The sequence below is a fragment of the Magnolia sinica genome, chromosome 7 (assembly GCF_029962835.1).
Source record: "Magnolia sinica isolate HGM2019 chromosome 7, MsV1, whole genome shotgun sequence".
NCBI classification, from domain to species: domain Eukaryota; kingdom Viridiplantae; phylum Streptophyta; class Magnoliopsida; order Magnoliales; family Magnoliaceae; genus Magnolia; species Magnolia sinica.
The window spans coordinates 88,219,520-88,238,370 of record NC_080579.1 but is presented as its reverse complement, the minus strand read 5'-3'; the positions used below and the strand labels follow the sequence as shown (position 1 = coordinate 88,238,370).

General features: G+C 41.5%; 1 protein-coding gene across 1 annotated transcript; it reads left to right on the top strand.

Annotated features, from left to right (window-relative positions):
* Positions 1-1,334: 1,334 nt before the first annotated feature.
* LOC131251631 (glutamate decarboxylase 1-like) lies at positions 1,335-18,543 on the top strand. Its single transcript, XM_058252470.1, has 7 exons — positions 1,335-1,490; positions 1,831-2,035; positions 14,083-14,283; positions 14,515-14,729; positions 16,073-16,326; positions 16,675-16,727; positions 17,520-18,543. The coding sequence occupies exons 1-7, from the start codon at positions 1,405-1,407 to the stop codon at positions 17,985-17,987; spliced, it is 1,482 nt and encodes a 493-aa protein (XP_058108453.1). The 5' UTR covers positions 1,335-1,404; the 3' UTR covers positions 17,988-18,543.
* The last annotated feature ends 308 nt before the right edge of the window (positions 18,544-18,851 follow it).

Genomic DNA, 18,851 nt, shown 5'->3' with positions numbered 1-18,851 from the left:
AAGATATGAGAGGTCTGGGTTTTTTTTGTGGTTGCCATCCTGAATGAGTACAATGTACATCATATGCTTGTCTATAAATGAAATTTATCCTTAAAATTTTGAAAAAAAAAAAAAAAACCAAAAACAAACATAGAGACAACACAAACGCTAGCTTCGCGCAGAACTTTCGTGGCCCTCTAAAAGTTTTCAATATTCGATTACCACGGTTTCCTGTAATATGGTCCGCCTGAGATCAGTACCCAATCCGTGGGAAGATGCAAAATGGGGTAGTCACTGCCATGCGATGGGAGGTTAGGTGGGGCTCACCATTACGTTTGTGGGAAATCTACCTCGCCAATCTGTTTTTCCATATCATGTTAGGACGTGGGCTTTAACATGATACGAATCCAGAACTCAAGTTGATAGCTAGACAGAAAAAGCAGATAGGTAAATGTCTACCGTTGAAACCTCCTTAGGGTCCACCGTGATGCTTATATGCCATCTATACCGTTTATAAGGTCATTCTTACTGGGATGAACTGAAAACACAAAAAATATCCCACTTGAGTGGTTCATGAATGTTTCAACGGTGGACGTTCAATCCTATCTTACGGCCCACTTGAGTTTTGGCTTTGCATAATTTTTAAGCCCATGTATAACATGGTCTTGAAAAATGGATGGACGGTTGGATTCTGCACAAACATCACGGTGGGCCCACCTAGCTGTAGCAGGAAGTTCCTGCGAAAGGCTCTCGGCAATCGGCGTCCGCAAAATGGTGATGACGTACCAAATGTGAATGGCCCAATAAAATGGGGCGTGGCTTCAGCGGATCCCTAACGGTGGGGCCACAGTTATGTATTTTCCTTGAATCCACACCGTCCATTCAGTTTTACAGCTCATACTAGCTTATGTTCCAAAAAATAAAACAGACCCAAATCTCAGGTGGACCACACCATAGGAACACAATAGTAATTGACTATAAAAAGACCTTCTCGTAGGCCACAAAAGATTTGGATCAACCTGTTATTTTTGTCGTCCCTTCATCTTGGTCTCGGTGACCTTATCAACAGGTTGGATGGAAAATAAACAATCCAGTAGCCCCAAGAAAATTTTAATGGTGGATATTCAATCACCACTGTTTCCTATGATATGGTCCACCTAAGATTTCAATCTATTTCGTTTTTTGAATGATTTCCTAGAATGAGCTGTCAAACCGGATGGACGGCATGGATTTAAGTAAAATACATCAAAGTGGGCCCCACAGTCAGAGATCCACCGACCTTGGTGGATCCAGGGATCCACCGAAGCGGCGCCAATTAAATGATACCTAATTCTAGTTGGATGGTCAGCTCCCACTATATAAACAGGGCCCTATCTCTCCCTTCCCATCTCTCTCTCTCTCTCTCTCTCTCTCTCTATTCTAACCATGGTTCTCTCAAAGACCGCGTCCGAGTCAGATGTCTCCATCCACTCCACCTTTGCATCACGATACGTCCGAGACTCACTTCCCAGGTACATCTCCCTAGTCAATATCTACCATTCGTGTCAAACTGGCACACTTGTGTGAGATCCAAGCCGTTCAACAGTTGCGTCCCACATAATAGATTCCATGATCAAAGCATCACACCGGTGCACAAACCAAATGGGCCACAATTTTTGTAACAAAATTTCCAAATTTATTTTACCCATTCATTTCTAAGTGAAACAGGTGGGCCCAGATGATGAGCGGCTTGGATGTTACAAAACTGTGACACGTTGCACTAGCAAACCACATCTCCATTGCTAAGAACAACTTATTAGTAGTGATCATACCTTAAACTACCTTTAAAATCGTTATCGATTCCGTTCACAGATTCAAGATGGGGGAGAACTCAATACCGAAGGAGGCAGCGTATCAGATCATCAACGATGAGCTGATGTTGGATGGTAATCCACGGTTGAATTTGGCCTCTTTTGTGACTACGTGGATGGAACCTGAGTGCGATAAGCTGATCATGGCCGCGATTAACAAGAACTATGTGGACATGGACGAATATCCAGTCACCACCGAGCTCCAGGCATGCTGCTATTTCCTCCTATCTCATTCCATCTAGATCATGGATTGCTGACTCGCTAGAGTCATATGCGACTCGTACGAGTCGACTCAGTCACGGTTGAGTCAGGAGTCAACATTGAAAATACGCCTGACTCGGCCGAGTACCAACTCGACTCAGTACTCAATGAGTCGACCCGAGTCGTCGAGTCTTCAATCCATGACAACTTCATAGAAGAAAAAAATTTCCACGGTAAGCTCGTGGGAGCAGACTTGGTGAGACCCAGATCCACCGAGGAGGGTAGGACCCCTGACTGTGGGGATCATAATGATGTATATATCTTAAATCCACACCGTCCAACCATTTTAGAAGCTCATTTTAGTGTAAGATCCCAAAAATGAAAATAACTAAAAGTTTAGGTGGACCACACCATAGGAAACAGTCTTGAATGAATCCCCACCATTAAAAAGTTCATGGATTTCATGGGGATGTTTATTTACCATCCAAACACCCAGATGAAGAGACCACACAAATATCATCTTGATCCAAAGATTTTGTGGCCCACAAGAAGTTTTTAATGGTCAATCACCACTGTTTCCTATACTATTGCCCATCTGGGATTTGGAACTGCTTCATTTTTTGGATCATGCCCTAAAATGAGCTTTCAATACATATGGACGGAGTGGATGTAGTCACAGACATCAGAGTGGGCCCCACAGTCAGGGGTCTCAGGTTTCACCTAATCCGCTCGCTGACCATGTACATGGGCCCCACCTATAAGATGTGGGTAGGCCCCACTCCACGAGCCCAGTCGGATGAGATCCAATCTGCTGACCTGCCAGATGAGTCTGACCTTTATATATATCTGAGAAATGTTCACATCCAATGAATGGATGGCAATAGGTACGGTCCATTGAGTTGCATACGTCCAATATGGCACGTGTATAAGATATCTGAGCCGTCTAAAAGGATGGCCTTACCCCATGGGACACTGGCCTAAAAAATCAATCCAATCCGTTCATCAAGTGGGGCATTGTGTAGGAAAACCGTAGAAAGCGATGCACCTCCAACAGATTGACTCAGTGCATACGTGTGATCTACCTTATGAATGGATGGACCTCGTTTTTGTGGTCAATGATCTTGAATGTGGGGCCAACCTTTTCGGTGGCTCAGATGTCCTGATGACTCTGATGTAACATTGCAGTCTCAAATTCCCACTACATTCAGCACGGCATCCACCTACGCATCTCATAGATATTCGAGATCTGAACCGTTAATCTGTTGAACTATATTATAGATGAACTCTAGGCAAAAGATCAGACTAGTTGGATAATCCAAATCTTTGATTGAAGGACTTTAGAGGATGACAAAACGGGTGGTAAAAAAGTCAAACGGTTCACATCAAACCAAAGTTCTCCAATTGAACGGCTAAGATTGTAGGGTCAAATAATCCTTATCCTGAAAGCTTAATATTTTTTTAATCTTTTTTATTATATTATATATTTCTTAAGAAGCATGATTGGATGCGTTGTACTGCGTATAGTTTATATTATCATTCTATGAGCTCATCACCACTGTCTAATAATGGAAAGGTGAGTGTGGTGGGGCCAACCACGTAGTTGGTGGGGGCAGATACCAACTATTAAATTATCGTTAAATATTATTTCTTAATTTAATCAAATACCAATATTTTATTTTAAAGGCATTGAGTAGGGATGTTTGCCACAACGAATCTCGATGTATTTTGATAGGATATTGGGGACTATAGCCGTTGGATCTGGGATCATGTTGAGTGATCCAGACCGTTTACTGGCAAGATATACAGATGATGACGTCCACCTCCAAAATCTTTAAGATTGAGAGATTCTGACTTTCAATCAATGTACTACAAAAAAAATCCAATCTGAAAGTTTTATTTCCGGAATCCCCCGTTCATCATATAAACGGTTGGGATCATTTGCAAGTCGCTTCTGGTCTAAGAGCTATGGTCCGGGCATAGCCTTCGGTGGGAAATTATCACACGCATTCAACATGTGTTGACTGCCATATTTTCGAGCTTTGTAGGGCCCACTGTGATGTGGGAATTCCATCCAACCCGTCCATTAGATGAACCGTATGTGTAAGGCATGGAGACAAAAACTTAATGTGATCCATAAGTCAGGTGGGCCACACCAAAACGAACAAAATAGGGTACACTGGATAGGGGGGACGCCGTGGGCACTTTCAGATAAAATGTGGGGTCCATCGTGTTGTATGCATGTCATCCAACTGATTCATCAGGTGCATCCTACCAGGATTAGGTGACCCATCGTAAAATACGGCCATTTCAGGATTCATATGGGCGACAGAAAGTGAATATATATGATTTAGTTCATTTATCCATTTTTTGTTCCCAATTTAGTTTTACATACGTATTATACTTCGTATGTACGGTTCATATATGAAGGTACACTAGATGCACGGTTCAGATCATACATGAAATCAGAAATGGTCCCCTCACAGCTCAAATATATAGTAAGTACCGTAAGTCCGAATGGGATAACTACGGGCGCTTACTCTAATGTTAGTTTTGTGCCATTTAAAAAATGGCGATGACTCCCTTTCAACTAATTTGACTTCATCCCGACCGTTCAAATTGTAGTTCCCATTGCAGATAAAGAATACTGATCAACTAATGCTAACTCATCTATTCATAGTTGGTCAGAAATTTGGAGAACTTGGACGGCCATAAAACGGCAACGCGTTGTCTGTTGAATATACTCGCCACCACTTTTTAATTCGTACAAAACTAACACTGAAGAGTCCGAAGCGGAATGGCTGGTGCACCACAGTATTGACGTCAGCAAGTTATGTGGGTCTGATCATGAGGTATGTGTTATATCCAAACCGTCCATCCATTTGGCGAGCTAGTCTTAAGGCTTGAGACGAAAAATAAGACAGATCTAACTATCAAGTGGACCACACTGCAAAAAGCAGTGGGGGATTGAACTTCTACCATTGAAACTCTTTCTGGGGTAATAGAAGTTTTGGATCAATATCAAATTTATTTTCCTCTTCATTCAGGTCCTTGTGACCTTAAGAACAGATTGAATGGAAAATAAACGTTATGGTAGGCCTCTACGATTTGTTTAACGGTGAAAATCACTATCTCCTATTTTTGGTGTTGTCCAATGATCTTTGGATATGATTATTTTTTGTATGATACTCTAAAATGATCTCTAAAAATAGATAGACAGTGTAGATATAATAAATAAATCACTATGCCGTATAACTTTGATTTCTTTTCAACCGTTCGTACAACTCGGTGCTCGAGGAGCCTCAGTGCCCGTCCCCGCACGACACGTACCTACAGCAACAGCTGCTGTGAGGTACATCAGCCCATCCGCTTCCAGAAGAGTCGAGCCCCGTGACTTATCTTGGGATGCGGATTGCGTACAACCCACGTCCGTCCCTAGCTCGGAATGGGCAGTTCTGTGGGCGGGCCTACGGTGATGTATTGGTACATCCAAACCGTTTATTCTTTTTCCAGATTATTTTAAATGGACCATTCCAAGGATGACTCTTGCATTTAATGTAACTCACATTTAATGCTTTGTGCATTTTAACGCAACCAAGCTTATCATTTTGTGTGGTCCACTTGATCATTGGATCTGCCTCATTTTTGTGTTAATGCCTTAAAATAATCTGAGAAAAGGGATAGACGGTTTGGATGTACAGATACATCAAGGTGGGTCAGCCCAATAACTGCCCATTCCGAGCTAGGGACGGGCGGGTGTAGTACGCAATCCGCGTCATGAGGACGCGGACGGTGTACGATCCCCCAGTTGGCCCCATCATCACGTGGACATTCAAGGTATCCAAAGAAAGAGAGACTCATCATGTTGGCTGTTGGTGCTCCGTGGGCCCTACTATGATGGATGCGTTTTATCTATCCCATTCATACATTTTTTTTAATCCATGCTATCAACCATCCTTTGAAAAAAAAAAAAAATTCATGCCGTCCATCCATCTTTTTTTTGCAGTTGGCCCCATTCAAAATGTAACCTACTCATCGCTTGGACAGGTCAAAAGCCATAATGTGGGCCACCACCTAAATTTGGACTTTATGGACGGTTGTCCATCATTCTCTATGGTGGGAACCACCAAATGGTTGCGTTCGTCTTTTTCTTTTTGGCATTTCATCATCAATGTGTGGATGGTCAAAAAAAATTAGTCTTCTATAATGATCAAGTGGGCTTTTATGGTGGTGGGGACAGGTTGGATTCTACAAACACATACTGCATGATGATTAGCTGTGCTCTGGCCAACGTATGGTTCATGTGGAAGGAAGATACATGGTGCCATCGTGATGTTAGTGAGAAATCTACCTATCCATCCATTTCGCCAGCACATGGCAAGACATGAGCACAAAAAAAAAAAAAAATCCCTAACTTGGAGCAGGCTGGGGCTCTTGAGGGCCCCACCATCATTTATGTTTTTATCAATACCATCCATCATTTTTTCATATCTTTTTAAGATAAAAACCAAAGAAGAAATAACAGTAATAATATCACCTACTATTGAAACTTTCCTGGGTCTCATTATGATGTTTATTTGCCATCCAACCTGTTCATACAGCCGGATAGGCTGGGATAAAGCAAAACATAAATATTAATTTGATCTAAAACTTTTTTATATTTTTAGTTTACATCTTAAAATGATATGACAAAATAGATTAATAGTGTTGATAAACCCATACATTACGGTGGGCCCTCCGAACCCTAGCATGTTCTGCGTTCGCTGGCATAGTACCTAATTTACTTGGGCAAAAAATTGAGGAGATCCAAAATCTCAAGTGGGCCACACTGCAGGCAAAAAAATGATCATAATTCTATACAAAACTTTAAATAATGGACGAGATGTTATGATGGACCTGCATACATCCAAGTTGCATTTCATACATTAGGACAGATGTTATGATTCCCCATTAAATAATGGACGAGACTTGCCTATAAGTGTAACCTAAAACTTTAAAACTACATAAGCCATCATAAAATATCAACTCTATACATCTATTTCATTAGTTGATTTTAAATCTTTATTCCAAACACAAATTAAAGAGTGATATATATATATATATATATGAGGATGACAGCACATATCATTGAAACCTTCTTGAGACCAACCATCATATTTACATGCCACAGGGGGGAATACAACCCTGATCTAAATCTCCTGTGACCCCATTAAGATTTCAAAGGTGCTTGTTGAGTCCTCATTCAAATAGCCCACTCGAGTTTTGGGTCTCTTTTATGTTGATATCATGCCCCAAATGAGGTATGGAAACGGCTGGAGAGGGTGAATATAACACAAACATGATGGTGGGCCGAGAGGTTTGGTTTGAAGGGGGAAGTGTACCCTTGCAAGTCGTGTCAATCAATAATGTTAGAAAAGTTTTGATACTCTAAAAGAGTTTGATGGACGATACACATGATCTTAGAAATTGTACGGGTGGTATACAAATAAGTCAAATTAAATTGTCTAACTTATATATTTTTATTTAGATGTATTATGAATTAATATCGGATTGGTGAGAATATATTTGACGGTTTCATCCATTCCGTCCATCTATTTTTATAGATCATTTTAGGCTATGAGAACAAAAATTAGGTATATAAAAATCTCAACTGGACCACGTTACAGGAAACAGTGTTGAATGACCCTGGACCATTTAAAACTTTTTGGAGCCTATGAAAGTTTTGGATCAAGCTGATCTTTGTTTTTTCCCTTCATTTAGGTCTGTATGGCCTAATCAACAGATTGGATGTCAAATGAAAGTAGGCCGTAGGAGGATTCTAATGGTGGATATCCAATCACTATGGTTTTCCTGTAGTGTGGTCCACCTGAGATTATATCCCTCTCATTTTCGGTATAAAGCCCTAAAATGATCTGTAAAAATGGATGAACGGAATGGATGAAACACATACATCATGGTGGGGCCTAATGAGCACCGACCACCAGCCACCGGCCTAGTGGCAGGGGAGTAGCCAATCCGTCTCAGGTAGATTGCACGGCGTGTCGACGTGGTAGAGTTTTGTGAGCCCTACTATGATATGTGGTTTATCCCCACCGTCCATCCATTTTACAAGATCATTTTAGATTATTATTAAAAACAAAAGCAGATTCAAAGCTCAATTGGACCACACGGGGGGATTGAACGCCTACCGTTGTAACCATCTTGAGTTGCAGAAGTTTTGGATCAAGATGATATTTGTGATTTCCATTCATCCAGGTCCGTGTGACCTTATGAACAGGTTGGATGGCAAATAAACATCATAGTGGACCCTACAAAGGTTTCTACCCTGGGAGTCATTATCCCCACTTCTTTACGTAGTGTGGTCCACGTTACCTTCGGATCTGCCTAGTTTTTGGGGTTATTCCGTAAAATGATCTCTAAAAAAATGGATGGACGGTGTGGATATAATACTAGGACCACACAACTTTGACACTTCAACTATGTGGATTTCCTGAGAAAGCCTTTCCCAGGAAGCTCCTACGCTCGGATGCGAGGTGGGGCCCACCGAGATGTTTGTGAGAGATCCACACTGTCCATCCGTTTTTCCAGATAATTTAAAGATTTAATACAAAAATCAGGTGTATAGCTAGGCAGAAATCGGACCGATCCAATCCGAACCGAAGGTCAGGATCGGATCGGATCGAGTTCGGGTCAATGGTCAATCCGGACTGATCGGATCTAGATTGGATTCGATCGGATTCTGGATTGGGTCTATAATCATGTGGATCCAAAACTCAAGGCACGAGGGAAGAGTTTCCTACCGTTGAAACCTTCCTGAATCTACCTTGATGTTTATATGCCATCCAAACCGTTTATAAGTTCATTCCCACTAGGATGAATTGAAAACACTAGAAACTTAACTTGATATGAAACTTCGTGGCCAGACAAATGTTTCAAACGGTGGTCACTGAATCTCCGCTGTTTCCTCTCGTGCAGCCCACTTGAGTTTTCCATCCATCTAACTTTTAGTTTCATATTCTAAAATGATCTCTAAAAATAGATGGACGGTATGGATTTCTCATAAACATCACAGTGACCCGCACATAAGCATCCGAGCGTAGGAACTTCCTACTAAAGCCCTTCACAAGAAATCCTCGTCCCTTGGTCGGCCATCTCTACAGAATCAGGAGTTTCAATCAAATCACACCATGCGGCGACCTCACCTAATCCATTGCAAAAATGTACTGGACCGGGCTCAGTCTCTAACAACCGCTTGTTGGCTAGTTCATTCCAAGTGAGGGTCAAAATCCAAATCTTTTTACGAAATAAGAAAGAGAGAGCGTCTTATCATTCCAGCTATGGCCCCCAGAGGTTGGCATCGAGTTGAGTCTAGTCAGACCGGATTGGGCCCAACTTGACTCGGTCCGAAGTTTTCAATGCCTGACCCGAACTCGATCCGATCTGAGATCGAGTCTGGGTCCTCTGACTCGATCCAATCCGTTGCACTGCTGGCCTGATCCGAACCATGTCCGACTTGGTTAAGGAAATCAAGTCAAATCGGGTTATGTATGGTTCGGATCGAATCTTCTTGACCCTAAAAGAGTTTCAATGGTAGACGTTTAATCCCCATTGCTTTTTGCAGTGTGGTCCACTTGATCTTTAGATCTATCTTATTTTTTAGCTCAAGCCTTAAGATGAGCCCGCTGAGTGGATGGACGGTTTAGATATAACACATACCTCATGATGGGACCCACAGAACTTGCTGACGACAACATGCCAAACCAGCTGGGCTGGTGCGTGGTACACCTGGCAATCCGTGTCCAAAATTTTTTCTTGGGACAAGGATTCTTTCCAGCCATGCATTGGGATGCTATGTGGGCCCACAATGATATTTGTAAAAAATTCACACCATCCATCAGTTGCGAGAGCTCATTTTATGACATGATACTAAAAAATAGGTGGATTCAAAGGTCAAGTGGGCCGGACGAGAGGGAAAATCGAGAAAGGTGGTCATTGAATCTACACTGTTTCCTCTTGTAATGGTCACTTGAGTTTTGAATATACTTCGTTTTTGGCCGCATTCCTAAAATGAGCTCCCAAAACGGATGGACGGTGTGGATTTATCACAAACATCATGGTGGGACCCACCTAGCATCCCACGCAGGAGCTTCACGTGAAAGGCTTTGGTTTGAAATCCGCTTTTGTCGTCAGGGAGCGCAGTGCTTGAGGCACCTTGAGCCGCGGATGAGAACCGAGAAGACGGATTGGCTACTCCCCATGCCACCAGTCAATGGATGGTAAGTCGGTGCTCTATGGACCCAACATGATGTATTTATTTCATCCATGCCGTCCATCTATTTTTCTAGATCATTTTATGGTATTAAAAAAAAAAAGGTATATACCAATCTCAAGTGGACAACATTACAAGAAATAGTATTGAATAAACATTGTGCAGATCGAATCGGATCGGATCGGATTTCGGATTTGATCGGTCCGGATTGACCATTGATTCGAACTCGATCCAATTAACGGTCGGATCTGACTGGGCCAACTCAATCTGACCCGATCCTGACCTTCGGTTCGAATCGGGTCGGATCCGTTGGATTGGTCGCGTTTTCTGCCCAGCTCTAATTTTGAGTGACCCTACTTTAAAAGATGAAAGATTAGGTAGTGGGTGTCTTGTGGATTTTGAGTGACCCTATTTCCAAAGGAGGAAAGGTTAGGTAGTGGTTGTCTAATGATTTAGGGCTTTAAGGTCATGTTAGGTCGGATCCTTACTCTTGCTTCGGTGGTAGACTCTCAGGCGTTTCAACACTCGGTCAAGGGTTCAAGTATCCATAGGTGGTGAAATCCCATTGCAACATGAGTGTGTGGGGTGTGTGTGTACCATTAAAACCTTCCTGGGCCCGACCATAATGCTTATATGAGATCCAGACATGGATGAAAGGAAAACACGAATATCACCTTGATCGAAAACTTCCGCCGCCCTAAATGAGTTTTTAATGGTAGGCATTCAGTCCCAACTTTTTTTTAAAAAATGTGGTGGGGTCCACTTGAGCTTTGGATTTGTTTTGTTGTTTAGCTATGCCTTAAAATGATCTCAATGGATGGTGTGGATGTAACACATACATTATGGTGGTTCAATAGCCCATTTGGCCACTCATACTGTCAGTAGCTAATTAGGCGTCCACCTTTTGCTAACTTGTGTTTTTCTTGAAGACCCGGATCCACGTCTGATAAGGTTCAAATAAGCCAACGGTGTGGGATGACTAAGAGCATTTACATGGTTGGGAATGGATTAAATTGCACACATGTGCCATTTTGACACATGCATGGTATGTAAATGGGCTCTCTTTTGTGAGAGCCGATTGCGTGCAAGTAAACTCTGTAGGGCGTGAGGTGCAAACTTTGATGTACGTGTCTTATTTATATCGGCCATTTTTTAGCTCATGTTAGGGGCCAGCCTCAAAATTGAAGCATATGCAAAGCTTAGGTGGACCACAGCATAGAAGGCTGTGGGGATGATGATGTCCTCTGCTACAACCTTTTTAAGGCGCACAATGATATTTATTTATCATCTAACCTCTTCATAAAGTCACATAGATATAGATGATTATGCCAAGTGATCCATCCCAGTCTGCATCAGTGCAGGCTGTAATATTCAAATACCTTTTGCATAAATCTAACGAAGTGTGCTTTTGCATTCACTGAAGGGAAGTTTCTTGGGTGAGTTCTTCATCGCCGATTGAGAACATAGCCCCCCAGCCACTGAGGGGGGTTAGGAATAGAATAATAATAATAATAATAATAAAAGAGATAATTTCTTGGTAGATGTCTTTAGTAAACAGAGGAGTATTGAACGCTAATACTCTCTTGTTCTAAAGCTGTTATTATGAGTTAAATGTAGTTATACCCTCCCGCAATTCTGAATCCGATGAGGAATTGAGTGAGGCTCGCTGGCACTTGCACTTGTTCGTTCAATGCCAATGCCGACGGCTTTCTTCAAAAAATACATGAGCCGATAAGTTTTCAATGATAGGTATTCAATTCCAATGGTTCTGTATGGTGTGGTCCACTTGAGCTTTTAATAAATGCTCTAAAATGAGTTCAAAAAACAGCTGAATATGATGGATAAGACACATACATCACAGTGGGCCACAAAGAAATGCTCCAGTGCTCTGTTAGCAATACAAGTTATAGTGCTCTCAGTTGCATCGGTTCACTTGGATGGTCCATTTGATCAATCTAGACCCTACGTTAAGGTCAGAACACATTTCATGGGGTACCATACAAAAATCATATTGATCACATGATCTGATCCATCTTTGATTTGGCCTTATTTTCTACAGCCATCCATTTTTGAAGCCATTGATGGGATGGTTAGAATTGCATAACAAAAGTGATTCTTTGGAACTATAACCCATCCATGACGGGCCCTAACAAATAGATGGACCAAATTGTTAATTGGACTTCAATTTTATCCGTCCATATACATACTATTGATCAAATGGTTCATATTTGTCAAAGGTGTGATGTTTGTATGATAGCCCTTAAAATGTGCACTGAAACAAATGAACAGACAAGATAAATCGAAAGTAGTGTGACAAATATCTTTAAGATTTTCAAAATCTCCTAATAAAAACACTCGACAATATTATCATGATCTTTTCAAAATATCAACATATTATGAATTATTGTGATATTCTTGTAATATTTACTAAAATACAGTAAAATTCTCAAGGAATTTGTGTTGTAAATATATATTTAGATTTTAAATTTATTTATTAATTTACAATAAAAAAATTTATTTTTAGTGAGATTTTTCATATAATATCTGGAGAAAAACCTTAAAATTTGAAAATCTCCATAGAAATTTTCTTACTTGTAATTTTAAAAGATTTTTACAATTTACAAAGGTTTGAATCCAACAAACCAAATATTATGATCTACCCAACATATAACTTCCAACCTATCAAGTAAACACGACATCCAATCCTCCGAATAGGTTGGGCCCACCACGAGGATCACTTCGTGTAAAATCAATTTGTAGTCATCTAATGGGCCACTCCATAGAAAACAATATCTAACCATTGATAAATAACAAAATAGAAGGGTGGTAATCTCATTTAATGAATGTGTGGCTAATTTTTGCATATGGTATCCTCATGTGGGGCCAACCTACTAGATTGATTAGATGTTAAATGCACATGAAAAGTTAGAAGTTATCATTCATTGGTTGGACTCTAACTTAGAATCCAATCAGTTGGACTGGAGACTTTATCTTTGCAAATATCCAAATAAAAATAAATAGTTAGAAAATAACTCCAATGTTAATACATTCTTCGCATGAGGTGAAGGGCTCACAATAGGCTTAGCTTGGACAAACCTCAGCCCGGCTCGAGTTCATAATAAGGGTACAACTTACACGGGTTGGGACTCATTAGATATGTTGAAGGTCTAAGTTCGAATCCTGATCAAAATTCATTTTAAGCCCAATAAGAAATATTGAATACTCAACTATAGTAAATTTGGATCAGATAACTAATACATAAAATCAAACATTTAACTATTAAATAATACTAGCAAAGTAATTCTTATTATACTTCAATTCATACTAGCGAAATAAATTTTATAATTAATCACCACTCATACAATCAAGAACATTGGTCCACTTAATATGTGGGCCCAGTTGTTCTGATAATGCATCTTATTTTTCAAGTACTGACAATTTAGTTTCATGTGTAGGTATTTTAGATCATGAACTGTATATAGAATAAAATCCACAACAGTATAAATTATTTTAATTATAAACTTATTTTTCATGCAAACTATGATTTTACATTTCTTATGCAAGTTAGTCATAAATCGAATTTGATTTGGATTAGGCAATTGGAAGCCTCAATCCAAGCCTAACCCAACTTAAGATTGGGTTGAGGATTTTTAAGACCCAACCCGATCCACTCAAATAGGTTGGGCTAGTCGAGTTCTATTTTACCCTCGCTCATATAATGAAAAGCATGCTCGGAAAAATTTCTATGTATATGAAAACATGCTTAGCGTTGCATTTTTCTTGTAGAATCGGTGCGTGAACATCATTGCGCATCTCTTCAATGCCCCACTTGGGGAATCAGAGACCGCGGTCGGAGTGGGGACAGTCGGATCATCGGAAGCTATCATGTTGGCCGGATTGGCATTCAAGAGAAGATGGCAGAACAAGAGAAAGGCCGAGGGCAAGCCCCACGACAAGCCCAACATTGTTACCGGTGCCAACGTCCAGGTAACATTCATATCAAAGTGTATAGAAATCCAACCATATGATTCAGTTCATGCCCACAATGTATGGGATGTGGCCCAACAACTAGGCCAATCTGTTGAGGTTGGTCATTTGTGCACAAAGAGGATGAACACTTAGAAAAATATGTTAGCTGGTCCACATTCATCATATAAATGTGGACCACCTGATTAATGGGCCATAATTTGCGCGCTTTTGTTGATTTGATCGGTGTAGGTTTGCTGGGAGAAATTTGCTAGGTATTTCGAGGTGGAGTTGAAGGAAGTGAAGCTGAGTGAGGGTTACTATGTAATGGACCCTGCGAAAGCGGTGGACATGGTCGATGAGAACACCATTTGTGTCGCCGCAATCTTGGGTTCAACGCTCAATGGGGAATTCGAAGATGTGAAGCTGTTGAACAATCTCTTGGTGGAGAAGAACAAGGAAACGGGGTACGTTATTTTGCTAATGTCATGTATGTCACTGCGATCAGAAGTTAGAAAAAGTGTGTTTTATTAAGATGAAATTAACAAAATATATACAGGAAATGTAAAACTCCCATACAGCTCAAAACTAGTATATATATTAATACTCTGGCGGGGCACCATAAACCACCACCCTCCACATTCACATGAAGCATTTCATTTTTACCATTGGATCGACTTAATTTTTAGGGCAACCCATTTTCATAGTGAGACAACTTTGAAGCTTGTGTATAAGAAATGCTCAAACAAAACTAGTTGCATGTCTTAATATGGGCCCACCATGGTATTTGTATAATATCTAACTCTTCTATAGAAAGGTACCTCGTTTCAACACTGAGGTCTTGGTATCGATCCCTAGTGGGGGGTGGCTAACAGTATAAAAATATCTAACTCATCTATAAAAAGGTACCTTGTTTCAACACTGAGATCTTGACAACGGTCCTAGTAGGGGTGGCTAACAGTAAAGTGTGAGCTAACAGTGGGGTTGTACTAACAAGCTAACAAAAAAAAAAAAAAAAACCTCTTCTATCAAAGCAGTTCATTTTTTAAAATGGGATGCCCCAAAAATCTGGTTGATCCAATTAATAGGTGAGGTACACCGCACAAAACAAGGAACATCCATCCAAAAACCTCCACATTCATATGGTCCCATCTAATGGTCAGATGAATTGGAATTTTCAGGCATCCCATTTTCATAAGGGGTACCATGGTGGAAGGGGAAGATAGCATACAAACACCATGACTGTGTCCCACCCCACAACTAGGAGCGTCTGATAAAACTGATTAGACTATAGGTTATGGTCCACCTGGCAGATAATTTTTTATTTATCATCTGCATGAAACATCCAACCCTTTCAATAGGGTAGACTCAACATCAGAATCGTCTACTGCAAAAATCAGTTGCATCTACTTATCTGGTGGGCTACACTATAGGAAATATTTTTATAGCCATTGATAAATAGTACAATAAATGTGGTCCACTTAATAAGTGGGTGTAGCTGAATTTTGCATAAAATGATCATCATGGTGGGGAAAACTCATTGGTCGGGCCAGATGTGCATGCATTTGAAGCATTGGAAGTTATTTGCTAAGTGGACTATAACAGATGAGGTCACTGGCTGTTTGGGGTGACTCATTCACTCCGGAGTTGAGACGTGCATCGTCTGAATCGACCTATTTTCATTACTGATTCATGGTCATGGAATCGAACTAGATCAAACTCAACTGAGCCCGAGTCAACTCGGACGAGTCTCCATGCATGTCACAAGTTGGAAACTTGAGCAATGTATGTCTGTTTTTCTTTGTTCTAGATGGGACACTCCGATCCACGTCGACGCAGCGAGCGGTGGATTCATCGCGCCTTTCCTGTACCCCGATCTGGAATGGGATTTTCGCCTGCCATTGGTGAAGAGCATCAACGTAAGCGGACACAAGTACGGGCTGGTCTATGCCGGGATCGGATGGGTCATATGGAGGAGCAAGGAAGACTTACCTGAGGAACTCATCTTCCACATCAACTACCTTGGAGCTGATCAACCAACCTTCACTCTCAACTTCTCTAAGGGTACGTGTCGTGCTAACGTGCACACATACGCTCAATCACACACCATGACTCAGTGACTCAGTCCGAATTGCAACGTCATAAGCATAGTTCTAAAACTCTGCAAGTCAACTCAACTTAGTAAGATTTTAAGGGTCTGACTCGCCTATATTTTCAAAATGGACTCATGGTCTTGAACTGGATTGGACTCGACCAGGTCTGAGTTGACTCGGACGAATCATATCTGAGTTGAACGAATCGTTAATCATAACCATGCAGCCTGTGGTGCATTTTAGTGGGGCCCCTCTTATAAAATTAGCAAAAGCTTCCATACATTGCATGGTGCTGATTTTAGGGTTTTTCCATATGCAGGGTCAAGTCAGGTTATTGCCCAGTACTATCAACTGATCCGGTTAGGTTTTGAGGTAAGCATTTCAAAGAACTTGAAAGTGGTCTGGGCCAGCCCAGGCCCATATTTTTCTGGCCCATAAAGGCCGGTGTTTGTTTGTGGATTGATTTGTAGGCCCAGCCCACTAACTAATTGGCCTGTGATGTAGTCCCACCAAATGAATGGATTGGATCAATGACACATGATCAGATCCACTAATTTATTTTAAGCCCTTCATTCTTTTTGTATGATGGGTGACCCAATTGATGATTGGACCAGATTAACGGCCGGATTGGGCTATTCATTATTCGACTGTTGCCGCCCAGCAACACTAGCCCAAGATTTCAAGCTTGGCCCAGTCCTTGGGCGATATTTAGGGTAGGATCTGGCCCATTGTCCACCTCATCAGCTGAGTTCCATCTCCCTATAAATAACAAGAACTGGCCCACAGAGTCTTAATTTTGGCAAGTGGGGACCATGGTTGGGCAATCCAAACCGTTGATATATTAGAGGCTGCTGTCGATGGGACACCCTTTAAATAATTTCCAAATCGGTGGCCCATAGATGGTTGAAAGAAAAAATACACATTCAAGTGAAACAACACACGTCGGCTCATCAACAAACCAATGGTCTAGATTACCGAATAATGGCTTCTATTTGTAAAAATAGAAAACTCGGACAGACTCACCCCCGACTCGGCTCGTAACCGGACAAGTCATCCGAGTCACCGAGCCTGAAAACGGTACCGGTGGTTTAAATAGTTAAATGTTCCGCGGTCTACCAAAACAAAGATACTGACTGCACCCTCATATCGATTGACACGTGGCAGGGGTACCGAAACATCATGGAGAACTGCCAGGAGCAGGCAATGGTGCTGAAAGAAGGCTTGGAGAAGACGGGCCGTTTTAACATCGTCTCCAAAGATAACGGCGTTCCGTTAGTCGCTTTCTCTCTCAAGGACAACACCCGACACGACGAGTTCGAGATATCGGAGTATCTGCGCCGTTTCGGTTGGATCGTGCCGGCCTACACGATGCCACCTGACGCCCAGCACGTGACGGTGCTACGTGTCGTCGTGCGAGAGGACTTCAGCCGCACGCTTGCGGAGCGGCTCGTGATCGATATCCAGAAGGTCTTGCACGAGCTTGATCACATGCCGTCTAAACTGACGTTAACTGGCACGTGCGAGGATGGGACTGCGCAGGGCGTTAAGAAGACGGCGTTAGAGACGCAGAGGGAGATTACGACCTTCTGGAGGAAAGTCGTAAAGGACAAGAAGACCAGCGGCGTATGTTAGAAGCATGACGTGCGGGGCCCATTCGTGATGTTTAAGTAGAATCCAAACCGTGCATCTGGTGAGACTCATCATGGGAACCGTATATCTCATTAATAATCTCTATCAAAAGCTTAGGTGGGACACACCGTGCGGAGAAATGTAAAATATTCCATATAATCTTTGTGGCCCACCTAAACTTTGGATTTCTTTAATTTCGGTAAACCTCTTAATCCTTTAGGGAAGCATCTGATGACTGGGATGGATGGTCTATATACAACACGGCGGACGACAAATTCTATCTGAAAATTTCTATGGTAGGCATCGTCTACCAAACATTCCCTATTGTTACCTTTGGTGTGGTCCATCCTAAAAATGTATCAGGTTGGGTTTTGGGCCATGATGCTAGAAATGAGGGATACATCTAATGGACGGGTTGGATGACACTCACACATCACGGTGGGCCCCTCACAGCTGGGTAATTATCATGCTTTTGAACCAATGTGATCATTCCCTATTTATTTTATGTTATGGACTTCAAAATGATATAGTAGAGAGTGTTCCCTATCATATTATGATAGAGACAGCTTGCATCATTCATGTGGAGCCCACCATAGATGGACCATGGTTAAAAATACACTCAAAACAATGTCCTACACATTCGATTGGTTGGCCATCCATTTGAATGTAAAAGGCCAAAACAGTGAATGATTGATATACAATGGCCTAAAGTAAGAGAAATGGACGACTAGGATGGTAAGATTGTCCTTTTAGAGTGACGTTTGAACTAAGGGCTACCCAAGGCAGGGCCCACCTAGGTGGACGGCCATGATCCACTGTAATCCTTTACATACACTTAGTTGCATTTAAACTTAACTGGGTTTGACT

What these genes read in the sequence shown, in the direction of transcription:
- LOC131251631 (XM_058252470.1), top strand. Translation starts at nt 1,405, where the DNA reads ATGGTTCTCTCAAAGACCGCGTCCGAGTCAGATGTCTCCATCCACTCC. An exon ending in GAGAAGAACAAGGAAACGGG is followed by an intron (nt 14,730 to 16,072) that starts GTACGTTATTTT and finishes TCTTTGTTCTAG; the next exon opens with ATGGGACACTCCGATCCACG. An exon ending in TGATCCGGTTAGGTTTTGAG is followed by an intron (nt 16,728 to 17,519) that starts GTAAGCATTTCA and finishes GACACGTGGCAG; the next exon opens with GGGTACCGAAACATCATGGA.